Source organism: Rhinoraja longicauda, chromosome 14, assembly GCF_053455715.1.
Source record: "Rhinoraja longicauda isolate Sanriku21f chromosome 14, sRhiLon1.1, whole genome shotgun sequence".
Taxonomy (NCBI): Eukaryota; Metazoa; Chordata; class Chondrichthyes; order Rajiformes; family Arhynchobatidae; genus Rhinoraja; species Rhinoraja longicauda.
In genome coordinates, this window is record NC_135966.1 from 50,229,824 (window position 1) to 50,255,805 (window position 25,982).

At 44.9% G+C, this 25,982-nt stretch overlaps 1 protein-coding gene across 4 annotated transcripts in view; it reads right to left on the bottom strand.

Moving 5' to 3' along the window:
* LOC144600256 (dihydropyrimidinase-related protein 3-like) overlaps positions 1-25,982 on the bottom strand; it is a 213,565-nt gene that overhangs the window by 110,019 nt on the left and 77,564 nt on the right. For all 4 annotated transcript variants that reach the window (XM_078411824.1, XM_078411825.1, XM_078411823.1 and 1 more), the window contains 2 exons: positions 8,781-8,869; positions 4,212-4,396 (listed from right to left, as the gene is read on the bottom strand). In XM_078411824.1, coding sequence (XP_078267950.1) covers positions 4,212-4,396; positions 8,781-8,869 — 274 coding nt within the window. The remainder of the gene's footprint in view (positions 1-4,211; positions 4,397-8,780; positions 8,870-25,982) is intronic.

The following is a 25,982-nucleotide window of genomic DNA, read 5'->3' on the forward strand; positions in this document are numbered from 1 at the left end:
GCCACCCAGAAATACCGGCAAACAAGGTTGTGCTGTGGGAACCCACCCATGGGAGACGGAACCCGGGACCACAAAACAAGACCATGCTGAAGACGTTGATGGAAGACACACATGTAGAGACAAAAGAGGAGCTTGCCCGCTGTATGGAGGACAGAGATGTGTGGGGCGTCCGTCAACGTGCCCGTCGCAAACCAGCACCACTGCGTCACTAATGTTTTCAACGATTATTATCTCAATGGTGTCAGGTTCGGTAAGAGGGAGGTGCAGCGAGACCTGGGTGTCCTTGTACACCAGTCACTGAAAGTTGGCATGCAGGTACAGCAGGCAGTGAAGAAAGCTAATGGCATGTTGGCCTTCATAACGAGAGGATTTCAGTATAGGAGTAAAGAGGTTCTTCTGCAGTTGTATAGGGCCCTGGTAAGACCACATCTGGAGTATCGTGTACAGTTTTGGTCTCCTAATTTGAGGAAGGACATCCTTGTAATTGAGGCAGTGCAGCGTAGGTTCATGAGATTGATCCCTGGGATGGCGGGACTGTCATATGAGGAAATTTTGAAAAGACTAGGCTTGTATTCACTGGAGTTTAGAAGGATGAGAGGGGATCTTATAGAGACGTATAAAATTATAAAAGGACTGGACAAGCTAGATGCAGGAAAAGTGTTCCCAATGTTCGGCGAGTCCAGAACCAGGGGCCACAGTCTTAGAATAAAGGGGAGGCCATTTAAAACTGAGGTGAGAAAAAATATATTTCACCCAGAGAGTTGTGAATTTGTGGAATTCTCTGCCACGGAGGGCAGTGGAAGCCAAATCACTGGATGAATTTAAGAGAGAGTTAGATAGAGCTCTAGGGGCTAGTGGAATCAAGGGATACGGGGAGAGGTTGGGCACAGGTTACTGATTGTGGATGATCAGCTATGATCACAATGAATGGCGGTGCTGGCTCGAAGGGCCAAATGGCCTCCTCCTGCACCTATTTTCTATGTTTCTATGTAATGCGACGGAGCAGGTTACTGTTCAATGATCTGCCCAGGGTATGCATGAACTTGTTGCTCAGCATCAAGTCAGGCTTCATTGTGGCAGGATATTCAGGGTCTCCACTCCATTCATCAGATGCAATTCAAACAGAGGACCAGCCGTGCATTTTTGCACGAAGCCTGTGCAATTTCCCTCTTTGTACACTAAATACCACACAAGCTAAACATCTCAGTTTTGCCAAAGAATTCCATAAAATTCGCATCGCCAGAGACCCAGGTTCGATCCTGACTACGGGTGCTGTCTGTACGGAGTTTGTACGTTCTCTCCGTGACCTGCGTGGGTTTTCCCACATTGTCCCTAGTGTGTGTAGGATAGTGTAAGTGTGCGGGGTGATCGCTGGTCGGCACAGACTCGGTGGGCTGAAGGGCCCCTTTCCATGCTGTATCTCTAAACAAAACCAAAATGTGTCCGTTGCTGCATGCAATGCAACATAATAATGCACTTCATTAATTTTCACAAGGTTGGGGCCATCTCAAAGTGCTTCCCAGCCAATGATGTACTTCATCAAGAGTTATCAATGCCTCGTGTAAAATACGTAGACACAAAATGCTGGAGTAACTCAGCGGGACAGGCAGCATCTCTGGATAGAAAGAATGGGTGGTCTTTCGGGTCGAGACCCTTCTTCAAAATAGGTTGTTGCTTGTCTGGATTGACACGGTGGTCTGACAGGCCCGTTCTATGCTGTGAAGCTGTGAACCCTGGGATAATTTGGTATTTGTGTTAGTTTATATACCTGTACCACTGCCTGGCACTTCTCTCTCCAACAGATGATAGAAATAATGCCTCAACGTCAGGTTAAACCTCAGATTACCTCTAACACTCTCACTGGATTCATTAGCATTGGAATAGGAGAGTGTGGTTAGAAAACAGAAATTACTACCCAAAGAACAATTTGGACATATTTTACCAAAATCAGATAATGACCCCCCCCCTCTCCCATGGGAGGGTGGAAGAAAACTCAAATCACCACTGACAGGACAACTCATGGTCAGGGCACAACCCTGTTGTAGACCAAGTGGCCTGTTTGCACTGCCATTCCTTTGTATCTTGCTTGGCAATTAAAGAATCGTACATTACACATCCTCCTCTGTTCTCTGGATTAAATTCAACTGTGTTAGAAACTTGTTTAAATATCAAAAGGCTGTATTTAAATGCAGACCCTTTTGACAAAGGCGCCAGTCTCCCAATTGCAAAAGCATTTTCAAACCCAGCTTCCCTGACCCCTCAAACCTCCCATTGAGCAATGCCTTTGGGAAATCCTCAAACACTTTTACAATAGAAGAGCCGACTCTTTCCCAACCCTATGACTAAGTGTGCACACATTGTAATGCGCTGCCACCGTGGGGTTCATATTTCGCACCATTTACAAATGAGCTGTTAACAAGCAAAGGCTCCACTCACACCGCAAATCCACTTCTGCAGCTGCGGCTGATTTGGAGACGTGCTCACGTCGTTGCAAGCACTCAATCGGTGGCAAATCACAAACAACAACAACAACAGCTCTTTCCTAAAATCGGCTTCTAAAGTACCAAGAGTGCTTTGTATCTGAAACCATGAAGCAAACCACCTTACAGAGTGCAGTCAAGGAGATGCCAGAGGTTGGGATTTCATTCTTGGGCAACAGCACATTGCTGAGCTTCGCCTTGCTCTCCACCTCTGAAATTCACCTCATTATTTTCAATTGAACAATTGCAATGCACTAAGACAGCTACCGAGTACCTTGCGTTCCCACAGATGAGGAGCTTTTGACGGCACTGGGCCTGTACTCACCACTGACAGGACAACTCCTGGTCAGGGCACAACCCTGTTATAGACCAAGTGGCCTGTTTGCACTGCCATTCCTTTGTATTCTTTAGAAGAATGAGGGGGGGTGGGGACGACCTAATTGAAACGTACCAAATAGCAAAAGGCTTGGATAGAGTGGATGTGGAGAGGATGTTTCCACTAGTGAGAGAGTCTAGAACTAGAGGTCATAGCCTCAGAATTATAGGACATTCCTTTGGGAATGAAATGAGGAGGGTCTCGACCCGAAACATCGCCCATTCCTTCTCTCAAGAGATGTTGTCTGTCCTGCTGAGTTATTCCAGCATTTTGTGTCTATCTTCGGTTTAAACCAGCATCTGCAGTTCCTCCCAACACAACAATTTATCTATATTTTACATTTGTGTATTGTTCGAATCACTGTCAGTAATGCTGCTACGACATATTCATCATACCTAGTGGACATCACCATCCATGTGCATGTGGCATAAATTTAACTTGACCAGACTACTCTCTTTACCTTTTACTCCAATATTGTTCGTACTTCCAATACTTGGAATAAGTAAAGGGATATGGGGAAAAAGCAGGAACAGGGTACTGATTCCGGATGATCAGACATGATTACATTGAATTCACAAAATGCTGGAGTAACTCAGCAGGTCCGGCAGCATCTCAGGAGAGAAGGAATGGGTGACGTTTCGGGTCACTCGACCCGAAACGTCACCCATTCCTTCTCTCCTGAGATGCTGCCTGACCTGCTGAGTTACTCCATCATTTTGTGAAATAAATACCTTTGATTTGTACCAGCATCTGCAGTTATTTTCTTACACTGATCATATTGAATGGTGGTGCTGACTCAAAGAGCCAAATGGCCTACTCCTGGCACCTATTTTCTATGTTTCTACTTTAGGTTCCTAAACAAATGTATTTCCTTTCTTGTACAACCAAGACATAGATGCCCCTGACTGGAGTAGCAACCTATACTGCAGTGGAGGGAGGCAAAGATGAGCCTTGCACACTGAAATTCCCAGTCATCACAGTTAACGCTTGATCTGTAATCATTTAGACAGGAGTACAAAGAGGAGGAATTCAATTCTACTCCATTCCAAACTTGGAGCCCACCTATTAACATGAAACATCAGGGAAGGTTGGCGTCAAATATTTAATTTGACAGATCCATTGTAAAATGGTGGCAGAATGCTGCGGATTTAAAACGCGACAGAGAGGCAAACGAAAACAGGCACATATGAAAACACTTCCTCCATACATTATGTGTTTTGTTGAAGTATGTTGTTTCAAGTTCCTTTTGTTGCATCGAATAGGCAGCACTGCAAAAGTAAATTGCTTTAAGCAAAAGACAGCTTAAATGGATGTTGTTTTAAATATGAATGAGGGCGGGCGGCTGCCTGACTTACTGATCATAGTGGTTCCACCAGCCAGCGCGGCCTTTGTTCCCTGAACAAAGTCATCCACAGTGGTGGTCCCCTTGTATGGCATCTGGAAGTGGGTGTGGACATCAATCCCTCCAGGGATTACCATCATACCATTTGCCTCAATGATCTTGACACCTCCAGGGACAATCAGATTGTCACCTATTTGCCTGAAGTGAGAGACACACACAAAGAGATATTTATTTATGTTCATGCATGTTAAATATATGTATGTGACGTTCTATACTTTGGCAATATAACGATGTATCTTATCGTGCCAATAAAGCTTCTAAATTGAAATTGAATTGAATATAAGCTCAGTTTTATTTTTCTTTCAAATATATATACTTTTTAAAACACAGAAGTGGAACCAGAAAAGCAAACACTCCAGCATTAAACACACATGTTAACGACTTTAACTGTGATAAATCTCAGAAGTGCCAAGCAGCATCATAATAAGTCACAAGAAACATTTATACCTTCCACTTCTCTAATACAAACCAACAGAATAATTACAAAGCTTTTAAACAATTGAAATGAAAGATGCAGCTTGGCAACAGGCCCTTCGACCCAGCGCGAGTCCAAGCCGACCGTCGATCACCCGGTCACACTAGCCCGATGCTATCCCACTTTCTCATCCTCCCCCGCCCGACACATTAGAAGCAAATAACAGAGGACAATTTACCCACAAAACCGCACATCTTCGGGATGTGGGAAGAAACCAAGAGCATGCGGATTAAATATGCGCAGCTGCAGGGAGAACATGCAAACTCCACATAGACAGCACCCGAGGTCAGGATCATACCCAAGTCTCTGGCACTGTGAGGCAGCAGCTGTACCAGCTGCTCAACTGGGCAACCATTCAGGATAGCTACCAAGTTAAGTTCCTCCATGAGCTAAAGATCTCTCATTGCTCATATCCACAATGATTCACAACATAAACAACTTAGCACAATCAATGTGTCGGAAGGAACTGCAGATGCTGGTTCAAATCATAGACACTAAATGCTGGAGTGACTCAGCGGGGACAGGCAGCACCTCTGGAGAAAAGGAATGGGTGACGTTTTGGGTCGAGACCCTTCTTCAAACTGAGGTCCTGCTGAGTTACTCCAGCCTTTTGTGTCTATCTATGTTGTGAATCAAGGCGGCGATGAAAGGTAATCGACCTGAACATTATTATTTCTGGTGCTGTACAATACAATATACAATACAATATATCTTTATTGTCATTGTACCCAGGGGTACAACGAGATTGGGAATGCGCCTCCCATACGATGCAATAATTTAAGTAATTAACAGCAACCCAACGAAACGAAACAATTGTAACAGTTTTTAGACAGGGTAAAGTGCAAGTTGATCTATGCGTTGTGGCCATCCGGCTCAGCAGGACCGGTTCATAGCAGCTATGGCCCTGGGGATGAAGCTGTTCCTGAGTCTGGAGGTGCGGGCGTAGAAGGCCTTGTATCGTCTGCCCGATGGAAGGAGTTCGAACAGACTGTTGCAGGGGTGTGAAGAGTCTTTGTGGATGCATGGGTGTGAAGAGTCTTTGTGGATGCAGGGGTGTGAAGAGTCTTTGTGGATGCAGGGGTGTGAAGAGTCTTTGTGGATGCAGGGGTGTGAAGAGTCTTTGTAGACACCTCCTGATGCATTGCGTACCCTAGAATATTCTGCTTTTATGTCGCTTCTCCAGTTCCCTTCCCTTCCCTCCCGGCGATATTCTTTCAGCCCTGTTTACCTGCCACGTTTTCACCCTTTCTGAAGGCAAAAGCCACATCAGTCACCTCCCAGCACCTTTACTAATTTAGCCAGCAGTGTTGGTGGAACTGCAAGTGTTGCCCATGCATGCAGCGATGGATCACATAGGTCGTCTACAAGTCCGCTGCCTCTGCAACGCTCCCACCAGCCGTTCTCTAGGGTAGTGATCGGAAACAGGAACTCTAGCCAATTGCACTTTCCCATTTGAGATACCTGGGTCAGTTATCAAATCTTTACCCCCAAGTCAGGTGAAAATCTTCTAAGTGGTTCACAATTATATTAAAGGCTGTTGTGTTTCCTCTGAGCTTTTTCAGCCCTTTCCCACCACTAAGATGCAGCAGAGTGCAGTCTGCCTCACTGTTAATGTTGTCCACGGGCTACTCTAATCAATGGCTCTGAACTACTTGCCTGATGAGGGAGAGACCAGTGGTGCAAAAGTAGAAAATGCTGGAAAAAAACTCCACCAGTCAAGAAGCAAATGCAAAGATAAAAAGGTTTACAACCCTTCTTCAGAATGCAGAGCTAAAATGCTGCATCACCTGCTAAGTGTTTCCAGTATTTTTTTCCTTCTATTTCAGATTTCCAGGATCTGCAGTTTTGGTCTCGACCCAAAACGTCACCCATTCCTTCTCTCCAGAGATGCTGCCTGTCCCGCTGAGTTACTCCAGCCCTTTGTGTCCATCTTCAGTGTAAACCAGCATCTGCAGTTCCTTCCTACACATTTTGTCTGCAGTTCTGTTTTGTTCGATTCCCAGCAATGTGGGAATCAATGATGGAACCAATCCCTGGACCCCCCCAGCTCTCTCCCATGCACATCTCCAGTAGGATGGCAGGTACAGGGTGGAAGTGCCAATGACTAGAGGGCATAGCTTTAAAGTCAGAGGAACATTGTAAGGAGATGTGCAGAGCAAATTTGTTTTTAAAGAATTATATAGAGTGGCAGATGCCTAGAATACTTCCAGAGTTGGTGGTAGAAGCAGAAACGATAGTAGCATTTAAGATGCTGCACATGGATAAGCAGGGAATGGAGAGGTATGGATCTTGTGCAGGCAGAGATTAGTTTAACGTGGCATTATGTTTGGAACAGAGCTTGTGGGGAGGAGGGCCTGTTTTCCTATTCTGTACTGTTCTATGTGCTAATTATAGCTGAACTCTCTCCCATCTATACCCAAGAGATGTACTGATAACTATCAGCTAATTGTGTTAGTCTGCAGAGGAGGACTAAAGCATTCAGGGGTCGTGCATCTCGGTTTCATATCAAACAAGGGACGGATGAACTGAACAATCAATAGAACACCTGTTCAAAACACTATCCTATTACTTTGTACAAGACTTCAGTCCTGCAAGGCCAATCACCACTTGTAACTGGAGAGCTTTTCCTACAGACCTGGAACACCGAGTCCCACCTGGAACGTGCGCTCTCAATAGCTCACCTTCTTTTCAAATGTTTTGGTCCGAGGCAAAGAATGTTGCTCATGGATTGTTAAAATGAATGATGGTTATACACTAGATTATACAACCAAAGAGCAATGCTGAACTCTAAACTACCATCTACCTCATTGGTGACCGTGGACAATCATTGATCTGACTTTGCTGGCTTTATCTTGCACTAAAGGCTATTCCCTTATCATGTATCTGTACACTGTAAATGGCTTGATTGCAATCATGCATTGCCTTTCCACTGGCTGGACAGCACCCAACCAAAGCTCTTCACTGTACCTCAGTACACGTGACAATAAACTAAACTGTAAAAACAGCGAGAAAGACTCAGACCGAGGACAAAGATTCTGATCATCTACCCTTTTTAAGCCTCTCAGTTTTATATACTTCTATCAGGTTTCTCTTCGGGCTCCGACACTCCAGAGAAAACAATTCAAGTTTGTCCCACCTTCCCTCATAGCTAATGCGCTCAAATCCAGGAAGCACCTGGTAAACATTTTTACACACTCACCGAAGCCTCTACATCCTTCCTGTAAAGGGGCAACTAGAAACTGGGCGACACGGTGGCGCAGCGGTAGAGTTGCTGCCTTACAGCGAATGCAGCGCCAGAGACCCTGGTTCGATCCTGACTATGGGCGCTGTCTGTACGGAGTTTGTACGTTCCTCCCGTGACCTGCGTGGGTTTTCTCCGATATCTTCGGTTTCCTCCCACACTCCAAAAACGTACAGGTATGTAGGCAAATTGGCTTGGCAAATGTAAAAATTGTTCCTAGTGCGTGTAAGATAGTGTTAATATGTGGGGAACACGGGTCGGTGCGGACTTGGTGGGCAGAAGGACCCGTTTCCACGCTGTATCTCTAAATTAAACTGCACTCCATACTCCAAATACAGCCTCACCAAAATCCTATAAAGCTGCAACATGACTTCATGACTTTTATACCCAATGCCCGGATCAATGAAGGCATGCATACCATAAGCCTTCTTTGCCACTATCTACCTGCGTTACCACTTTCTAGCAGCTATGAGCTTGGACCCCAAGACCACTCTGTACATCAATGCTGTTCACTTGCTCGGATTAAACCCTGACTGCCATTTCTCTGGCCATTCCTGCAGCTGATCTATAATCCACTGTATACTTCGACCACCTTAATGGATACATCTTGACACAACTTGCTGGGTCACGCCACTAATGAGTAATGCCCAATCTCCCTGACAAAGGGGATCTATCCCCTCATTCTTAACAAACCGATATTCTCAAGTTGGTTGGGTGGGCTCTGAACATTATTACACCAGTTGTCGCAGAATGGTACGGCTCACCCTGGCTCTGTGAGACGGGGGGGGGGGGGGGGTTGCACCTACTTGATCAGGCCATCTTCCATGTAAATGTCAGCATAGAAGGACTGGTCATCGTTGACAATCCGGCCTCCTTTGATCAGCAGTCGGTCACTCTACAGATCAGAAACACAAGAGTTATTTCCAGCTCAGAGTCAGAGTCATGCAGCACATTCGGCCAAACTCACCCTTGCCGACCGAGATGCCGATATACACACTCACACTTGTTTGACCCATATGCTTCTAAACATCTCATATCCATATACACCTGTCCAAATGTCTTTTAAACATTGTTACTGCACCAGGATCCACAGTCCCCGTTTGGCCAAAAGGGACATTTAACTCTCCTTTAAAGGAGAGCACCACAAATACACGGGATTTTCAGGCATTCCGGATGCTCCTGTATTCCCCAGGGACTGTTGGCAACTGCCTGGCCAATATTGCAACAACCCAACCGAGAATCGGGCCTACAATATGTATTCTCTTAGTTTAGTTTCAAGCATCCTCACGTTAGCCATATCATTAATGAGGGGGAAGTATTTCCCACACAGTCAAGGTCAATTCAATTGGTTTACAAACAATCAGGTTCTTCAAAGCTTTCCATTAAAAAAAAAATTGACTCACACTGGGGCCAATGTATCGGAAACATTGAATCCGCTTCCCACCATCTTTCTTCTCTGCACTCTCCAGATTTAATCCAAATTTGGGCGAGGAAGTATTTGGTGATGAGCACAAATTTGGTGACGATTGAAATATTTGACATACACTTTGATAACCAGAAGCCTGATCCTACCTCATTTGCACAGATTGGATTTTATTCTGCGTAATTCGTATGCTACAATGCTGAAGAACTATATACTGCATTATAGTATTTTCCCCTTTGCTCAACCTATTATACGTGTATGGCTTGAATTTATCTCACTTGATTGAATACAACGCAAACAAAAATCTTGGGTATTTATTCACAAAATACTGGAGTAACACAGCAGGTCAGGCAGCATCTCAGGAGAGAAGGAATGGGTGACGTTTCGGGTCGAGACCCTTCTTCAGACCCTTCTTCTGAAGAAGGGTCTCGACCCGAAACGTCACCCATTCCTTCTCTCCTGAGATGCTGCCTGACCTGCTGAGATACTCAAGCATTTTGTGAATAAATACCTTCGATTTGTACCAGCATCTGCAGTTATTTTCCTACAAACAAAAATCTTTGTCTGTATCGCAGTACACGTGACAATAATAAACCTTTGCAAAGGTATAAGATGGCTGCCTCTGTACTCCACAATTTGAGATTTGTAATAGAAAAAAAATCACATGTGGTTAAAGTGCACATTGTCAGATTTTAATAAAGGCCATTTTTATACATTTTGGTTTCACCGTGTAGAAATTACAGCTGTGTTTATACATAGCCCCCCCATTTCAGGGCACCATAATGTTTGGGACACAGCAATATCATGTAAATGAAAGTAATCGTGTTTAGTATTTTGTTGCATATCCTTTGCATGCAATGACTGCTTGAAGTCTGCGATTCATGGACATCACCAGTTGCTGGGTGTCTTCTCTGGCGATGTTCTGCCAGGCCTGTATTGCAGCCATCTTTAGCTTATGCTTGTTTTGGGGGCTAGTCCCCTTGTTTTCTCTTCAGCATATAAAAGGCAAGATCAATTGGGTTCAGATCGGGTGATTGACTTGGCCACTCAAGAATTGACCATTTTTTAGCTTTGAAAAACTCCTTTGTTGCTTTAGCAGTATGTTTGGGATCATTGTCTTGCTGTAGAATGAAACGCCGGCCAATGAGTTTTGAGGCATTTGTTGAACCTGAGCAGATAGGATGTGTCTTTATACTTCAGATTTCACTATGCTCCTACCATCAGCAGTTGTATCATCAATGAAGATAAGTGAGCCAGTACCTTCAGCAGCCATACATGCCCAGGCCATAACACCCCCACCACCGTGTTTCACAGAAGAGGTGGTATGCTTTGGATCTTGGGCAGTTCCTTCTCCCCTCCATACTTTGCTCTTGCCATCACTCTGATATAAGTTAATCTTTGTTTCATCTGTCCACAAGACCTTTTTCCAGAACTGTGGTTGCTCTTTTAAGTACTTCTTGGCAAACTGTAACCTGGCCATCCTATTTTTGCAGCTAACCAGTGATTTGCATCTTGCAGTGTAGCCTTTGTATTTCTGTTCATGAAATCTTCTGCAGACAGTGGTCATTGACAAATCCATACCTGACTCCTGAAAGAGTGTTTCTGATCTGTCGGACAGGTGTTTGGAAATTTTTCTTTATTATAGAGAGAATTCTTCTGTCATCAGCTGTGGAGGTCTTCCTTGGCCTGCCAGTCCCTTTGTGGTTAGTAAGCTCACCAGTGCTCTCTTTCTTCTTAATGATGTTCCAAACAGTTGATTTTGGTAAGCCTAAGGTTTGGCTGATGTCTCTAACAGTTTTATTCTTGTTTCTCAGTCTCATAATGGCTTCTTTAACTTTCATTGGCACAACTTTGGTCCTCATGTTGATAAACAGCAATAAAAGTTTCCAAAGGTGATGGAAAGACTGGAGGAAAGATGGTGCTGAGAGCTCTCTTATACCTGCATTAAGGAGGCATTTAAACACACCCAGGCAATTACAAACACCTCTGAAGCCATGTGGCCCAAACATTATGGTGCCCTGAAATAGGGGGGACTATGTATAAACACAGCTGTAATTTCTACACGGTGAAACCAAAATGTATAAAAATGGCCTTTATTAAAATCTGACAATGTGCACTTTAACCACATGTGATTTTTTTTCTATTACAAATCTCAAATTGTGGAGTACAGAGGCAAATAAATAAACAATGGGTCTTTGTCCCAAACATTATGGAGAGTACTGTATATGTTGAAAGGATAGGAACTAGCAATACTTATTGCCCCTACCACAAGATACACTGATTATAATAAAAACTTTAGATTGTAGTTTTAGTTGGAAGCAGGTTACAGAGGACCACTCTGATCTATATATTAAACCAGTCACTTCAGCCTTGATTGATGTGCCAACTTCAAGGAGTCCTCTGGTCTAATGAGTCCAGTACGAGAACAGGATTCGCCCATAAAACCCAGCATCAACCTCAATGGAAAATACATGGCTAACAAACTGATGACAGAGGTCTACATCAGTGGTCTCTGCATGTGGCACAGAAGTAGACGAGACACATCAAAGTAACACATGGCACGGCCAACTTGCATGAAAGCATTTCCTTGTTTAAAATGGAGTGGAATGGCTTTGAGTGCAAGAGCAGAACATCAAACAGTTGCCTGATTAGGAACAGGATTTGGCGATTGAACTCCTCGAGCTTGCTGCGTCATTATTTCAGATCAGAGCAAATGTCGGTTGCACTAGCTAGCCCCCCTCTGGCACAAGAACTGCAGAAATCAATAGACAATAGGTGCAGGAGGAGGCCATACGGCCCTTCGAGCCAGCACCGCCATTCAATGTGATCACGGCTGATCATTCTCAATCAGTACCCCGTTCCTGCCTTCTCCCCATACCCCCTGACTCCACTATCCTTAAGAGCTCTGTCTAGCTCTCTCTTGAATGCATTCAGAGAATTGGCCTCCACTGCCTTCTGAGGCAGAGAATTCCACAGCTTCACCACTCTCTGACTGAAAAAGTTTTTCCTCATCTCAGTTCTAAATGGCCTACCCCTTATTCTTAAACTGTGGCCCCTTGTTCTGGACTCCCCCAACATTGGGAACATGTTTCGTTCAACCTCTCCTCTCCAGAAGAGATCCACTCTGCTGTGGCAAGGCCCCATGGGTTGCTCGCTCGGTCTTTTTAATCAAGATGGCAAGTGCGACTGAGCTGTTTGATAATGAGATGGAATGGAGAATGAACTTCAATGCAGTCTGACTAAGGCACACAGCTCTGCAAAAGCTACCAGGCATCGGCAGCTTTCTTCTTCAATCGCTCAGGAGCAAGTCTCCAGGAGGTGGAACAACCCCACGGCTTCCCTGCCAACTCACCCAACGGGCTGATCTTCAAATGCAATCCAAATGCATCAGCCATGTCATCCTGGTCAGCATTAGCTTGTTTCACCAATGGACCGACAGTGACACTCCTGGGTACACCCATAAATGCAGACTATACACCACAAGGAGCACAAACAAGAATAGACTTAATGCCCCAAACATGCTTCATTATTCATTTAGATAACTTATTTTGGTCATTTAACCTTTAATAGCCCTGCCCAAACAGATCTTCAACCAACCGCTGTGCAGCCAACATATCATTGGGGCAAAGAGACACAGATCTCCACTCTTCCTTGCATGGAGGTGCTTCCTGGAAGTCTACTTTCAATTTATTTTAGATTACGCATCCCGTTCTGAACCCCTCAGTGACAGACCATTGCTCTCCATTTCCCTTTTGAATCCTTTAATCATCCCGGAAACCTCCAGTGGACCACCCATCACGTTTCAAGACTGCCAGCAACATTAGCCTCACACTGCAGCTTGTTCTCATTACCTCCTCCAACCCACCGAGCACCATCAAGCCTTCAGATGAGCAGACTCAAGGAATGCCCAGATGCCTTGCAGGGGTGAAGTGGCATCATTCAAAACAGTTGAAAAGGAACCACAAGTATCTTCAAAAGGAAGAGTCTAAACTGGGTCTTGGCATTACCTGTGTCAAGAGTGGGAGTCACAAGCAGACAGAACTAACATCTGAACTCTGCAAGCTTTTGAAACGTCTGAATAATCTAGTGCAGAACACACATGGTTGAAGTTGCCTGAAACAGAGGCAATTCTAGCGAGAATATAAAATGGGGTCGATGATAAACTTGCCTTCAGTATAATTTCTCTGATTGCTTAAGTTTCCTCTCTCTTCCTAAAACCGTGTGGTTGACAATGGTGGCACGGTGGCGTAGCGGAAGGGCTACTACCTTACAGCACCAGTGACCCGGGTTCAATTCTGATTACGGGTGCTTATCTGTATGGAGTTTGTACCTTCGCCCCGTGACCTGTGTGGGTTCTCTCGGAGATCTTTGGTTTCCACCCACACTCCAAGACGTACAGGTTTGTAGGTTAATTGACCCGGTATAAATGTAAAATTGTCCCAAGTACGTGTAGGATAGTGTTACGTGCGGGGATCGCTGGTGGGCGCAGACTCAGAAGACCGGCAGGCCCTGTATCTCTAAACTAGATGAAACTAAACTAAGACAAGTTAATTAGTCATTGCAAACTGCTGCCTGTATGTAGTAGAGGTGTTGAGCTGGTTTGCTTGATGGTGGATGTGGACTGGATGGGCCGAAGGGCCTGTTTCCATTCCGTATCTCTCTGCGACTGACAAGTTGGGAACTGGCCAAAGTTTGTTCCGGCCACACTTATCTAATTTACTATATCACACTTTTGTTTTCAAACATCAGAAGCCATGCACTTTATAAAAAATGGGAGGATAATATCGGAATACACACAGGGAGTCAATCGCTCAGTGACATCATGTCTAAAAACAGCCAGCACTCACTACTACAGAAGCTGCTTTGAATTAGGATTGCATGGGGTGGAAATACGAAGGAAAAATAAAGTGGCGCGGTAGTTTAGCACTCCAGAGTCATCGTTCTGGGAGGTGGCTTCTTACAATGGATGCTGTGTGTGTGCTGCCAAGCTACAATATCCAGTCCTCTATTTGACAGGAGCTATTCTAGTTAACAGTTGATTAATTTGGGCCAGGGAATGCAAGAGAATGCACAAGCATGTTTGTATCAACATTTGGTGATCATTAAAGGAGAAAAGCTCAGATGCCCCTTTTGTTCCCTCCCCAAAACCTCTCACTAAAACGAAGCAAGGCAAGGCAAGAGAGCTGCTAATAATTTGAACGGACAGCCATGCAATTCCAAAATCTTCCTAAACGACAAGACAGCATAAACAAAAAATTAAAAAAAGAACATTGCTCTTTCCCATTAGCTGTACAAATACTACTAGTTGGCCTTTACTTATTGCACAGACTTGACTTTACCATTAGTATAAGAAAATAACTGCAGATGCTGGTACAAATCGAAGGTATTTATTCACAAAATGCTGGAGTAACTCAGCAGGTCAGGCAGCATCTCGGGAGAGAAGGAATGGGTGACGTTTTGGGTCAAGACCCTTCTTCAGACTCAGACTCAGTCTGTAGAAGGGTCTCGACCCGAAACGTCACCCATTCCTTCTCTCCCGAGATGCTGCCTGACTTTACCATCGGTAGATATTAAAAACAATGTATTTCCTATTCATCATGATACAGAAGGCTCCTTTGACAGGAACGGCATTTAGTAGGAATGTAAAGAGTCATCAGACGCACAATGCACCATGAGTGAATTGGCCACAAAACCCCACAACAGTGTGAAATGCAGAGTTGTAAACATTCAATAAGGTTCCTGTAGTGCTGGTCGTCACAAATATTTCAAGATCTCATTCTTAATTAGGCACATCGATTATAAAGTTGGTGTTGGAAGAAAGACAATTAATTGCAAGATCTTTCTGGGTTAGCAGCACAGGCCGAGCAATGGGGCACACCAAATGCTGCAGACGCTTCAGCAGCACAGGAGTTACGCGTCCACAAGCAGAACGGCAAGTATCAGCGACAGATGAAGCTTTGTGCCATTAAAAAAAAAAAAAAATCAGCCTTACATGCTTCTGGAGATTCTGCAATGGGCATTGATCAGCTCATACAGATGGGGGTCTATAGACTGGATGTCTCTCACTGCAGCTTAATTGAGTTAATTAGAAGAGACGTACACCTGCACACAATGAATAGCAGATCCTGTTCCTTCTCTCCCCTCCCCCACAAACACAGATTCACAACACATTCATTGATTGTGAAGCTTGCTGCCCATGTTTTGCAGCAGTGTGATACATAGCCTCAGCAATAATAATGCCCTGTCCAGTAACTCGGTTTTGTTTTTTATTCGAGGCAATTTTAAGGAACATTACAATACAAAAGGGGTCGTTGGACTTACAGCCAACAATCCGTATCATTTGTGTAGGAAGGAACTACAGAAGCTGGTTTAAACCGAAGATAAACACAAAATGCTGGAGTAACTCAGTGGGACAGGCAGCATAGCATCTCTGGAGAAAAGGAATGGGTGACATTTCGGGTCGAGAACCTGCCGTCTGAAGAAGTATCTGAACCCGAAACGTCACCCATTCCTTCTCCAAAGATGTTGCCTGTCCTGCTGAGTTACTCCAGCATTTTGTGTCTATAATCCGTATCATTTTCCTGACTACAAAATAATAGGTAGGCAGGAACTGCAGATGCTGGTTTAAACTGAAGATAGACCCAAAAAGCTGGAGTAACTCAGCGGGTCAGACAGCATCTCTGGTGAAAAGGAATAGGTGAAGTTTCGAGGTCGAGACATTTCTTCAGTCTAAGTAATAGGATTTGCAACTGAAATTTGCCAGGATTTTGGAAATGATGACAATAGAACAACGTCTGCCCAATCTGCTGGCCGTTAATTATCACAGTTATCTCACACTAATCAATCTAGAAATTAATGAGGGAATGAATCCCCGTGTAAATTTTCCCTCGTACTGTTGAATGGGCATCGAGCTCCTTAAATTTATTTTTGTCATCTTTATAACTAAACCCTTCCTCAGCAGTATCCCTCCCCATCTCAGTATTACCACGCTGGGATTTTACTTGGCAGCCAGTTGTGAAGCTGCAGAATTCCTTTGCCAAAGCTCTCCTCCTTGAAGATCAAGCTTTTATCACAACCTTCGGCTTGGAGTTAAGGTTTAATTGCTTTTTCTCCTTCTGATGTTTTGTATTGAATGAGAAGGGTCTGAAGAAGGGTCTCGACCCAAAACGTCACCCTCCAGAGATGCTGCCCGGCCTGCTGACATTTTGTGTCTACCTTTTGTATTGAATGGTCTGGTCAAATGTGTTGTGTTGCTGCATGTTATGTGGCCGACGTGGTGATAGTCCCCAACAGGACAAGCACGCAATCGTGTGGATGGAATGTTGACCTTGGACAGGATGTTCCCTTGGTCTTCACAACCAGAGGCCAAAGCAGCCTCTCACGTACTCAATGGAAGACATGACTCTGAGAAGTTGCCATCTGGTTCTGAACTCCTCAGCCAAGGGAAATATCAGAGAGAGTTTTGTGCGCCAATGGAAAGAGGAATTTAGATTATGCAGCACTTTGTAGAAGATCAAAGTACTCCACAGTTGAAGTACTTCTGAGTTGCAGATGTTCGTGAAAATACGAGCCAATCTGCACAAAGCAAGCTCCCACTAATAGCTGTAAAGTGATGATCATCCAGAGTAATAGCAGAATGAATATTGGCAAGAATGACCTTGCTCTTCAAAATGGAGCCACATTCAGAGAACAGACAGCACCTGATCAAGATCCTGATACACACTACATTGCTGGAACTGGGGTGTTATGCTCATTCTAATTCAGAGCTCCTGGTTTAGTGTTTAGAAATTGGTGCAGCATCGTGTCGACATAACTCGCACCCAATGCTACTGTCCAAATTTATAAAGACCCTTCCATTCCAACCCCTTATTTTCCAGCTGCTGTTGGGGTGGGTGGAGGACTAAAGGATCCCAAACAATAGGTTTACTAAGGGCAGCCAGTGAAGCAAAAACTGGGTTAAAATCAGGGACGTAATCAGGGACTACTACACAAGAACTGAGAAGGCTGCCGCAAGCCTGATTGACCATTGAGATGTCAATGCAGTGAGCAAGGTGGGGATGCTGGACACGTGGCTAGGAATTGCAACTGTATGTTCTATTGTCCTCTCTTCCTTCCGAAGCAAAGGCCACTTCCCGCTTGCCACGTGTTCCAGGCATCAAGATGTACTTGAATCAGGGAAGATCAGGCTTTTGTCTCGAAGGTAGACACAAAATGCTGGAGTAACTCAGCGGGTCAGGCAGCATCTCAGGAGAGAAGGAATGGGTGATGTTTCAGGTCGAGGCCCTTCTTCAGACTTTTGTCTCTGTGGGCCAAGTTAGTAGGGGACGCACGTATAAAATCAACCTACTTTTAGTTTAGTTTAAGAGATACAGTGCGGTAACAGGCCCTTCGGCCCACTGAGTCGGTACCGATCAGCGATCCCAGCACATTTAACACTATCCTACACACCCTGGGGACAGTTTGAAACGTATACCAAGCCAATTAAGCTACAAACCTGCACGTTTTGAGTGCGAGAGGAAACCGAAGATATCGGAGAAACCCGCACGGTCATGGGGAGAACATAGACAGCACCCATAGTTGGTATTGAACCCGGGCCTCTGGCGCTGCAAGGCAGCAACTCTACCGCCGAGCCACCCTTTAATTCCCATCCAAATCAAGTTGCCATTAACAAATTTTAGTCCAGATAGGATTTAATCAAAAGAGCCCTTTCCACACATCCAGGCATTAAAATATTCAAACATAGCAAAGCAGCAACTAAAATAAAAATGCAAGTTGGACTTGGAGGCGTGTTGCTCAGACCACGGGTTAGACAGACATCATAAACATTCTTCCATTAAAAGCAGTCTTTCTCCACAACCCCAGGCACATGATCTAACCCACCCACACACAGTAGCAATTTGTTTTAGAAGAGGAATAGAAACATACAAAAGAAAGAGAATTAATCACAGAAAGAAATCTCCTGTGTCTCCAAAATGAGAGAAATCCAATGTAATATTGGAAGGGAAGTCACTGCCGAATTTATATCCCACACAAAGCCCCATATTTCTGAAGAAGAAAGGTGGCCTGACAGATGGCTGTTTGCATTTCCATGTATTGAAAGGTTTTTTTAAATGAAACTGGGGACAAAAAACAGATGCAAATGAAATAATGAAAGACCTGTGTTGAGTCAGGCTATTATTCACCAGCTTTGCAAGTCTCAATCAGATGATCGTCACTGAACTAATTCAGTCCTTATGCATTCCCCTGTTGCACATGCTGAAAATACTAAACTTTGTGACAATCATGACCAGCCTCAAGCAATCAGTTTTCCTTCAGTCTTGCCACATGGAAATTGAGCCCAGGCCAATTTTTTTTCCTATAGGACGCAAAATAAACCCAGACGCCAAATATTTACAGTTACTGGAGTAATCTCAACATTGCTGGAGAGGAAAGCAACTCTCGAAGTTCAGCAAACTACTCAAATCTTTCAATGTACCATCAAAGTTGTGAGGGCGGAACAAGAAGTAGGCATGCACACAATGCTAAAATGCAAACTGCTGGAGGAACTCAGCAGGTGTGTGAAGAGGATGTTAGGAGATTGCAGGGTGATCTGCACAGGTTGAGTGAGTGGGCAGATGCAGTATAATATAGATAAATGTGAGGTTATCCACTTTGGCGGCAAAAACAAGGAGACGGATTATTATCTCAATGGTGTTAGGTTCGGTAAGGGGGAGGTGCAGCGAGACCTGGGTCTTCTTGTACACCACTCACTGAAAGTTGCCGTGCAGGTACAGCAGGCAGTGAAGAAAGCTAACAAGAGGATTTCAGTATAGGAATAAACAGGTTCTTCTGCAGTTATATAGGGCCCTGGTAAGACCACATCTTGAGTATTGTGTACAATTTTGGTCTCCTAATTTGAGGAAGGAAATCCATGTAATTGAGGCAGTGCAGCGTAGGTTCACGAGATTGATCCCTGGGATGGCGGGACTGTCATATGAGGAAAGATTGAAAAGACTAGGCTTGTATTCACTGGAGTTTAGAAGGATGAGAGGGGATCTTATAGAAACATATAAAATTATAAAAGGACTGGACAAGCTAGATGCAGGAAAAATGTTCCCAATGTTGGGGGAGTCCAGAACCAGGGGCCACAGTCTTAGAATAAAGGGGAGGCCATTTAAAACTGAGGTGAGAAAAAACCTTTTCACCCAGAGAGTTGTGAATTTGTGGAATTCTCTGCCACAGAGGGCAGTGGAAGCCAAATCACTGGATGGATTTAAGAGAGAGTTAGATAGAGCTCTAGGGGCGAGTGGAATCAAGGGATATGGGGAGAAGGCAGGCACAGGTTACTGATTGTGGATGATCAGCCATGATCACATTGAATGGCGGTCTGGCTCGAATGGCCGAATGGCCTCCTCCTGCACCTATTTTCTGTCTATGTCTATGTCAGGCAGCATCTGCAGAGGGAAAGGGAGGTTTGGATGTTCTGGTTGAAACCCTGCATCAGGACCTCGACTCAAAATGTTGACCATTCCGTTCCCGAAGTAGATGCTGCCTGACCCGCTAAGATCCACCGGCAGCTTCCAGCATCTACAGTCTCTCAGAGTCCAGTGGCAGGACAAACTTAACGGTCTGCCTCTCTCACATTTATCCAGTAACAGTTATTTGGGTCAATTTTTCCTCCTTTAAATCTTGCACATTAAAGTCCAAGGAGAAGGTCCATACATTCACCATTCACCAGCCACAATTGGCAGTATGGCTGCAGGAGATATAGTGTAGTGGTACAAAACATGCGATTGAACAAAAGTCACTTATATCCCAGGTTACAGCCTGATTGAGGTGACCACATTTCGTCAGGATCCCTCCCTGTCAATTTTCAGCTCAAACTTGGTGGAAGCAACCTACCTCAGGCTAAGAGGCAAAAAAAAAGGTGACTGAAATTCTCGTGCAGTTATATTCCTATTGTGCACAAATGGTTGCATAGATTCTCCCCGACTTACGATGCTTCGACTTACGATAGTTCAACTTTATGATGATGCAAAAGCATCACACATTCAGCAGAAACCGTACTTCGAATTTTGATCTTTTCCCGGGCTAGCGATATGCGTTTTCGACTTACAATATTTTTGATTTAAGATGGGTTTATCGGAATGTAACCCTTATCATAAGTCGAGGAGCAGCTGTACTCAGTTTAGCCTCTGCAAGAATTCCCCAAACCCTTTGGATTCGGTACGATATGGATTAGGTCAGAGAGACATCAATGCAAACACACAACACTAGATCATGATTCCCATTCCCCTCGATGGACAAATACAACATGCAAAGCAACTGCAAACCACAGCTTCAGCATCACCCTCAAAGTCTGAAGAAGGGTCTCCACCCACAAAATCACCCATTCCTTCGCTCGGTGCTGGCTCAAAGGGCCAAATGGCCTACTCCTGCACCTATTGTCTATTGTTTCGAGTCGAGATCCTTCTTCAGACCCAAGTAAGAGATGGATTCAGGCGAGGAGGGGTGATTGGCAAATGAGACAAGTGGGGAGAGAAGGGTGAAGATAGTAACCGGGGGGGGGGGGGGGGGGGTGAAGCAGACATGTGTAAAGGGTGTAAATGGTGGAATCTGATAAGGAGGAAAGACAGGGAATGTGATGTAGAAACAGATGTGGAATGGAAGAGGAGAGGCGGGAGGGAGAAGGGTGATAGGTACCCAGAGGAGGGGTGAGAAGTGAGTGGATGGTGGAGGGGAAAGGAATTGGGTGATGGAGAGATCCCACAGGATTGAAGAGCGTGTTATTCTGGTGAAACAGGAGAGAGGGGAAAGGAAGTCTAGTGAAATGACTGCTACATGCAGAGCAGAGTGATGCACTGCGGGGCTTAGCCACAAGAGGGAGTCCTCACGTCCAAATGACTGATTGGAAGCCTTCACTGCAAAGCCAGGCGTGTCCTTGCAGAGAGACCCAAGTGCCTCCTCCTGTACTCCAGTCCTACAATGACTCTCATTTCCTCACCACACTACACAGAACAGCCAAATCCTGCTTCAGTAAACTCACACGTTGAGAGCCGTGATATTTAGCAAATCCTCTTTTGACTTCGACCCATTCATATTGTGCGTATTTAACCACAGAGACGTTTTTAAATATTGAAACCAAGCAAGGCAAGATCATTGATCCCTTGCCAAGAATTTTTTATTTTTTTTACAAACATGTTATATTGCTTTGTTATCCTACATATTAAAAGACAAATTATTAAAGCCAAACCTTTAGCCCCAGCTGGTTCCTGCCATGGAGGTGAATTTCAACAGTGATTTAGGGAAGATAATTTGATGGTATTTCTTTGTGGAATTGGGTTCTGAATAAGCAGCCTTGTTAATCATATTCTTCTAATTTGCTGAGCCATTCAACCATGTCAATTTACCTGCTATTGAAAGGACCACATCCAGGATGCTTCTGATGCAAAATATTAACAATAGTATGACCCAGTATGGTATTCCACAGTACAGCTCCTGAACATATTATTTGCAAAACATATCAGTGACACCCAAGTGTCAAAACTATACCCCATGAGTATTATTAGCAAAAGATCGAAGGTATTTATTCACAAAATGCTGGAGTAACTCAGCAGGTCAGGCAGCATCTCAGGAGAGAAGGAATGGGTGAGTTTTTGGGTCGAGACCCTTCTTCAGACTGATGTCAGGGGGGCGGGACAAAGGAAGGATATAGGTGGAGACAGGAAGATAGAGGGAGAACTGGGAAGGGGGAGGGGAAGAGAGGGTTCAGAGGAACTATCTAAAGTTGGAGAAGGAAGGAACTGCAGATGCTGGTTTACACCGAAGAGAGACACGAAATGCTGGCGTAACTCAGCGGGGCAGGCAGCATCGCTGGAGAGAATGTAGGGCTGCCATTTTGGATCCAGCAAAAGACCACAGTTCATCGTCTTCCTCCCCAAGTCCCATATTTCTATTCTGTCCCCTTGCCCTGTTCCCTTCCACTCATAGCCATCCCTCTGGCTAAACATTTCACTGCTCTTCTCTCTTTATCTGGCACCTGTTTGTCCCCTTTCCACCTCTAGCCTTTGTCACTTACTCCACCCATCTGCTCATCACCCACCCATGTCTTTTGTAACTTACTCCACACCCATTCACAACCACCACCAGTGGACCCATCACAAGCTCAAGATTCCAGCATTTGCATTTTCCTGCCTCTCCAGTTTGCAGCCTTAAATCTCCCTTCTGTCCTTGCAAAGGCCAGATGTTTCTACATTCTCCCTGCTCTGGTCCTACCCGCCTCCATCACTGGGCTTCCAAAGGCCAGATGTTTCTACATTCTCCCTGCGCTGGTCGTACCCGCCTCCATCACTGGGCTTCCAAAGGCCTTTTCCATGTATTCAACATTTTATCAGCTGGAAAGTTTGAACAATTATTCCCAAGTTTAATCAGAATGGCCAGGGCAAGTGTGACTGATACAAAAGAACAATGAAAGTGAATTGACCCTCCCCAACATGCTTCCTTAGAGCATCTCGCATTGGGTGGAGGATAGAAAACAAGCACAATAGATCCTCAATAGTAGAACAACTCAATAAGGATCTCCTGCATTGTTGACTCTTCACCTTTCTTTACCATTTCAATAAAACACCAAAATCAGTTTTGGTAAAATGGAACGATATCCAACAGGTTTACCCCTCTCCTTCTCTAGAATTACCCCAATAATCTGTCTCTAAGTATCACTTTTCTATGGAAGCTCTTTCACTTCCCTGCCCAATGGAATGATATTTTCCTCCTATAATTTAGTCCAGGTCAGTCTACATGGAGACACAAAAGACTGCAGAAGTTGGCATCAAAACAAAAACTGCTGGAGCAACTCAGCGGGTCAGGCAACATCTACGGAGGGAAATGGACAGGTTACGTTTCAGGTTGGGCCCCATCAGTCTGGGTAAGGGGGTGAGGAGAAAGCTGGAAGAGAGAGATAGGGGTGGGGCCAAGCCTGGCAAGGGATAGGTGGGATGCAGGTGAGGGAGTAGATGGGTAGAGATTGTGATAAAGGCTAGTAGTGAAAAGGAAACAAACGGGCATCAGGTAAGAAAAGGAATGAATTATAAAGCCAAAGGAGATAGATAAGTGGAGGTTGGTTGGAGGGGAAAGAGGGGGATTAAAAGGGGAAAGAAGAGACTTGGGGATGGGATGAGCATGAGGGGGGGGGGGGGCGGAGGGGAACAGGGTGATGGGATAAATGTGTGCGCACCAACAGAGGGAAGGGGGAAATAAGAAAGGAGAGCATGAAATTGGAGAATTCAATGTTCATAGTGTTGGATTCAAGGCAACCCAAGCAGATTGAGGTGCTGTCTACATATTAGACCAGTTTCTCTTTAAAGGAGATATCAAAATAATTCATTTCCTCTACTCTTTCCAAACAACTTCCATTTTTCTACTCACTGTCTCTCTCCTGCAGATAGTTGGAAATCATTGCATGTGCTTCCACCACCCGCCTAGATCCCACATTCCAGATTATTGGGTGGCACTCAGAAGCAACGAGTAGAGCCACAGGTTCACCTCCAGCAAGCTGGATGCAAACCCGACCTCAGGAGTTGTCTATGGGGGGGAAGCACAATCTTCCCGTGACCCTACGGATGTCCTCCAGATACTCCACTTTCCTCCCACAGCCCCACATCACGCACGTTGGTAGGTTAGCTGGCCGGGATGTGGGAGAGTGGTACCATTATTGATGCAAGTCAAGTCAAGTCAATTTTATTTGTATAGCACATTTAAAAACAACCCACGTTGACCAAAGTGCTGTACATCAGTTCAGGTACTAAGAAACAAACATACAATGGCACACAAACATAACAGCACATACATAAACAGTTCACAGCGCCCCCTCAGGGGGCCTCAAACGCTAGGGAGTAGAAATAGGTTTTGAGCCTGGACTTAAAGGAGTCGATGGAGGGGGCAGTTCTGATGGGGAGAGGGATGCTGTTCCACAGTCTCGGAGCTGCAACCGCAAGTGTGGGGAATACATGGTAGCATTTGTGCAAAAATGAGCGTTCAATGGTTGTCACAGACTTAGTGGACCCAGAAGAAGGGTTCCAACTCGGAACGTCACCTGTCTCCATTCCCTCCATGGATGCTGCCTGACCCGCTGAGTTCCTCCAACATTGTGCTTTTTGATCAGTGGACTGGGGGGGGTCTGTTTCCACACACTCTCTCCATTCATCTATTATTAACCATAGGCGTGCAAAAATAAAACTGCCATCGTCCTTGCTGCTGATGATGGAATCATTAATGAAGGCTTGCACTGAATTTGCCTCAGCACCAGCTTCTGACATTGAGCTCTCCTCTCAACCTCTGTCCTATCCTCCCATGACCACATTCAGAAGCTGGAAGGCTTTGGTCGCCTCAATGTCAAGGGTAAACTAGAAAGGAAAGTGATGGAAAGGTGCTAGCGTTTGAGGGGTGGCAGCAGGAAGTGAGGGAACAAAGACTCCCTTCAGATGGGGTAGCTCCTAGATTTCCCATTAAACTGGTTGAGCGTTCATGACACGAGGCCTCTGCTCTTACAAATCACAACGGAGAAATCTCAATGCATCGATTAAATGTTAAAAACAAAACGTCTTCGACTGATTCTGGCAGCAATTGATTCAGCAAAATGTGATCCAGTTCGTTCAGACAAGGAGAGCGGGCACGCACGCTCTTACCTTCTGTAACCAACCCACCCACCCATTCCCTCCCTGACTCCACCCCAAACAAGCTCTCCACAATCAAAATGTAGGCGATTTTAAATCACTCCACGTTACAATCCCTTGAAATACCACAATTTGACAAAATTTGGGATTCAGAATCTGTTTGTAAGCTTGGATATTGATCTATAAATTAATTGGCGGCCAATTTCCTTTATGGGTGTGTGTGTGTGTGTGTGTGTGTGTGTGTGTGTGTGTGGGGGGGGGGGGGGGGGGGGGTTAAAAGAAAATCTCAGACCTGCGGTCTATACAGCACTGGGTTAATTTCTTTTGTCTGTCCTGTTACTCTCCCGTCTCCCCCCAAAAAAACATTCCCTAGTCCGTTGCAAACAAAGCCAACAGCCGCACACAACAATAGAATTGGCCCAGAAAAGGCACACGAGCTAAGTGGGGGGGACATGTGTTAACCTACAGTCAGTCCTCAAAATCATCCCTCAAACCACACTGGGTGTCTTATTTGTTTCACTGTTCAAAACGCAGCCTCTCTGATGCGAAGGGGAGAGGCAGGCAGTCTGTGCCATAAAGCACTAACTGGGCGGCGTTCCCCAGCTCAATCGCCAACTACTGCAAACAACGCATGTTTAAAAAAAAACTACTGCCAATTGCGCTGGAGATTTAAATAAAAACACACAAGACGCTTTTAAGAAATTTTGCTGTAAACATTCATCATTTCAGCGTCTGGTTTCTCCTTTTGAACACGCCTTTGCAATGAATTGAAAAGGCACAACTAACTCCATATCGTTGATCAGCCCTTGGAGAACATGTGAAACACACAAACACACGCACACACACACACACACACACACACACACACACAGCAACTTCTGCGTTTTTAAGCTGCAATTGGGGGGGGAATCAGATAAACTTGGATTTTCCCTTCG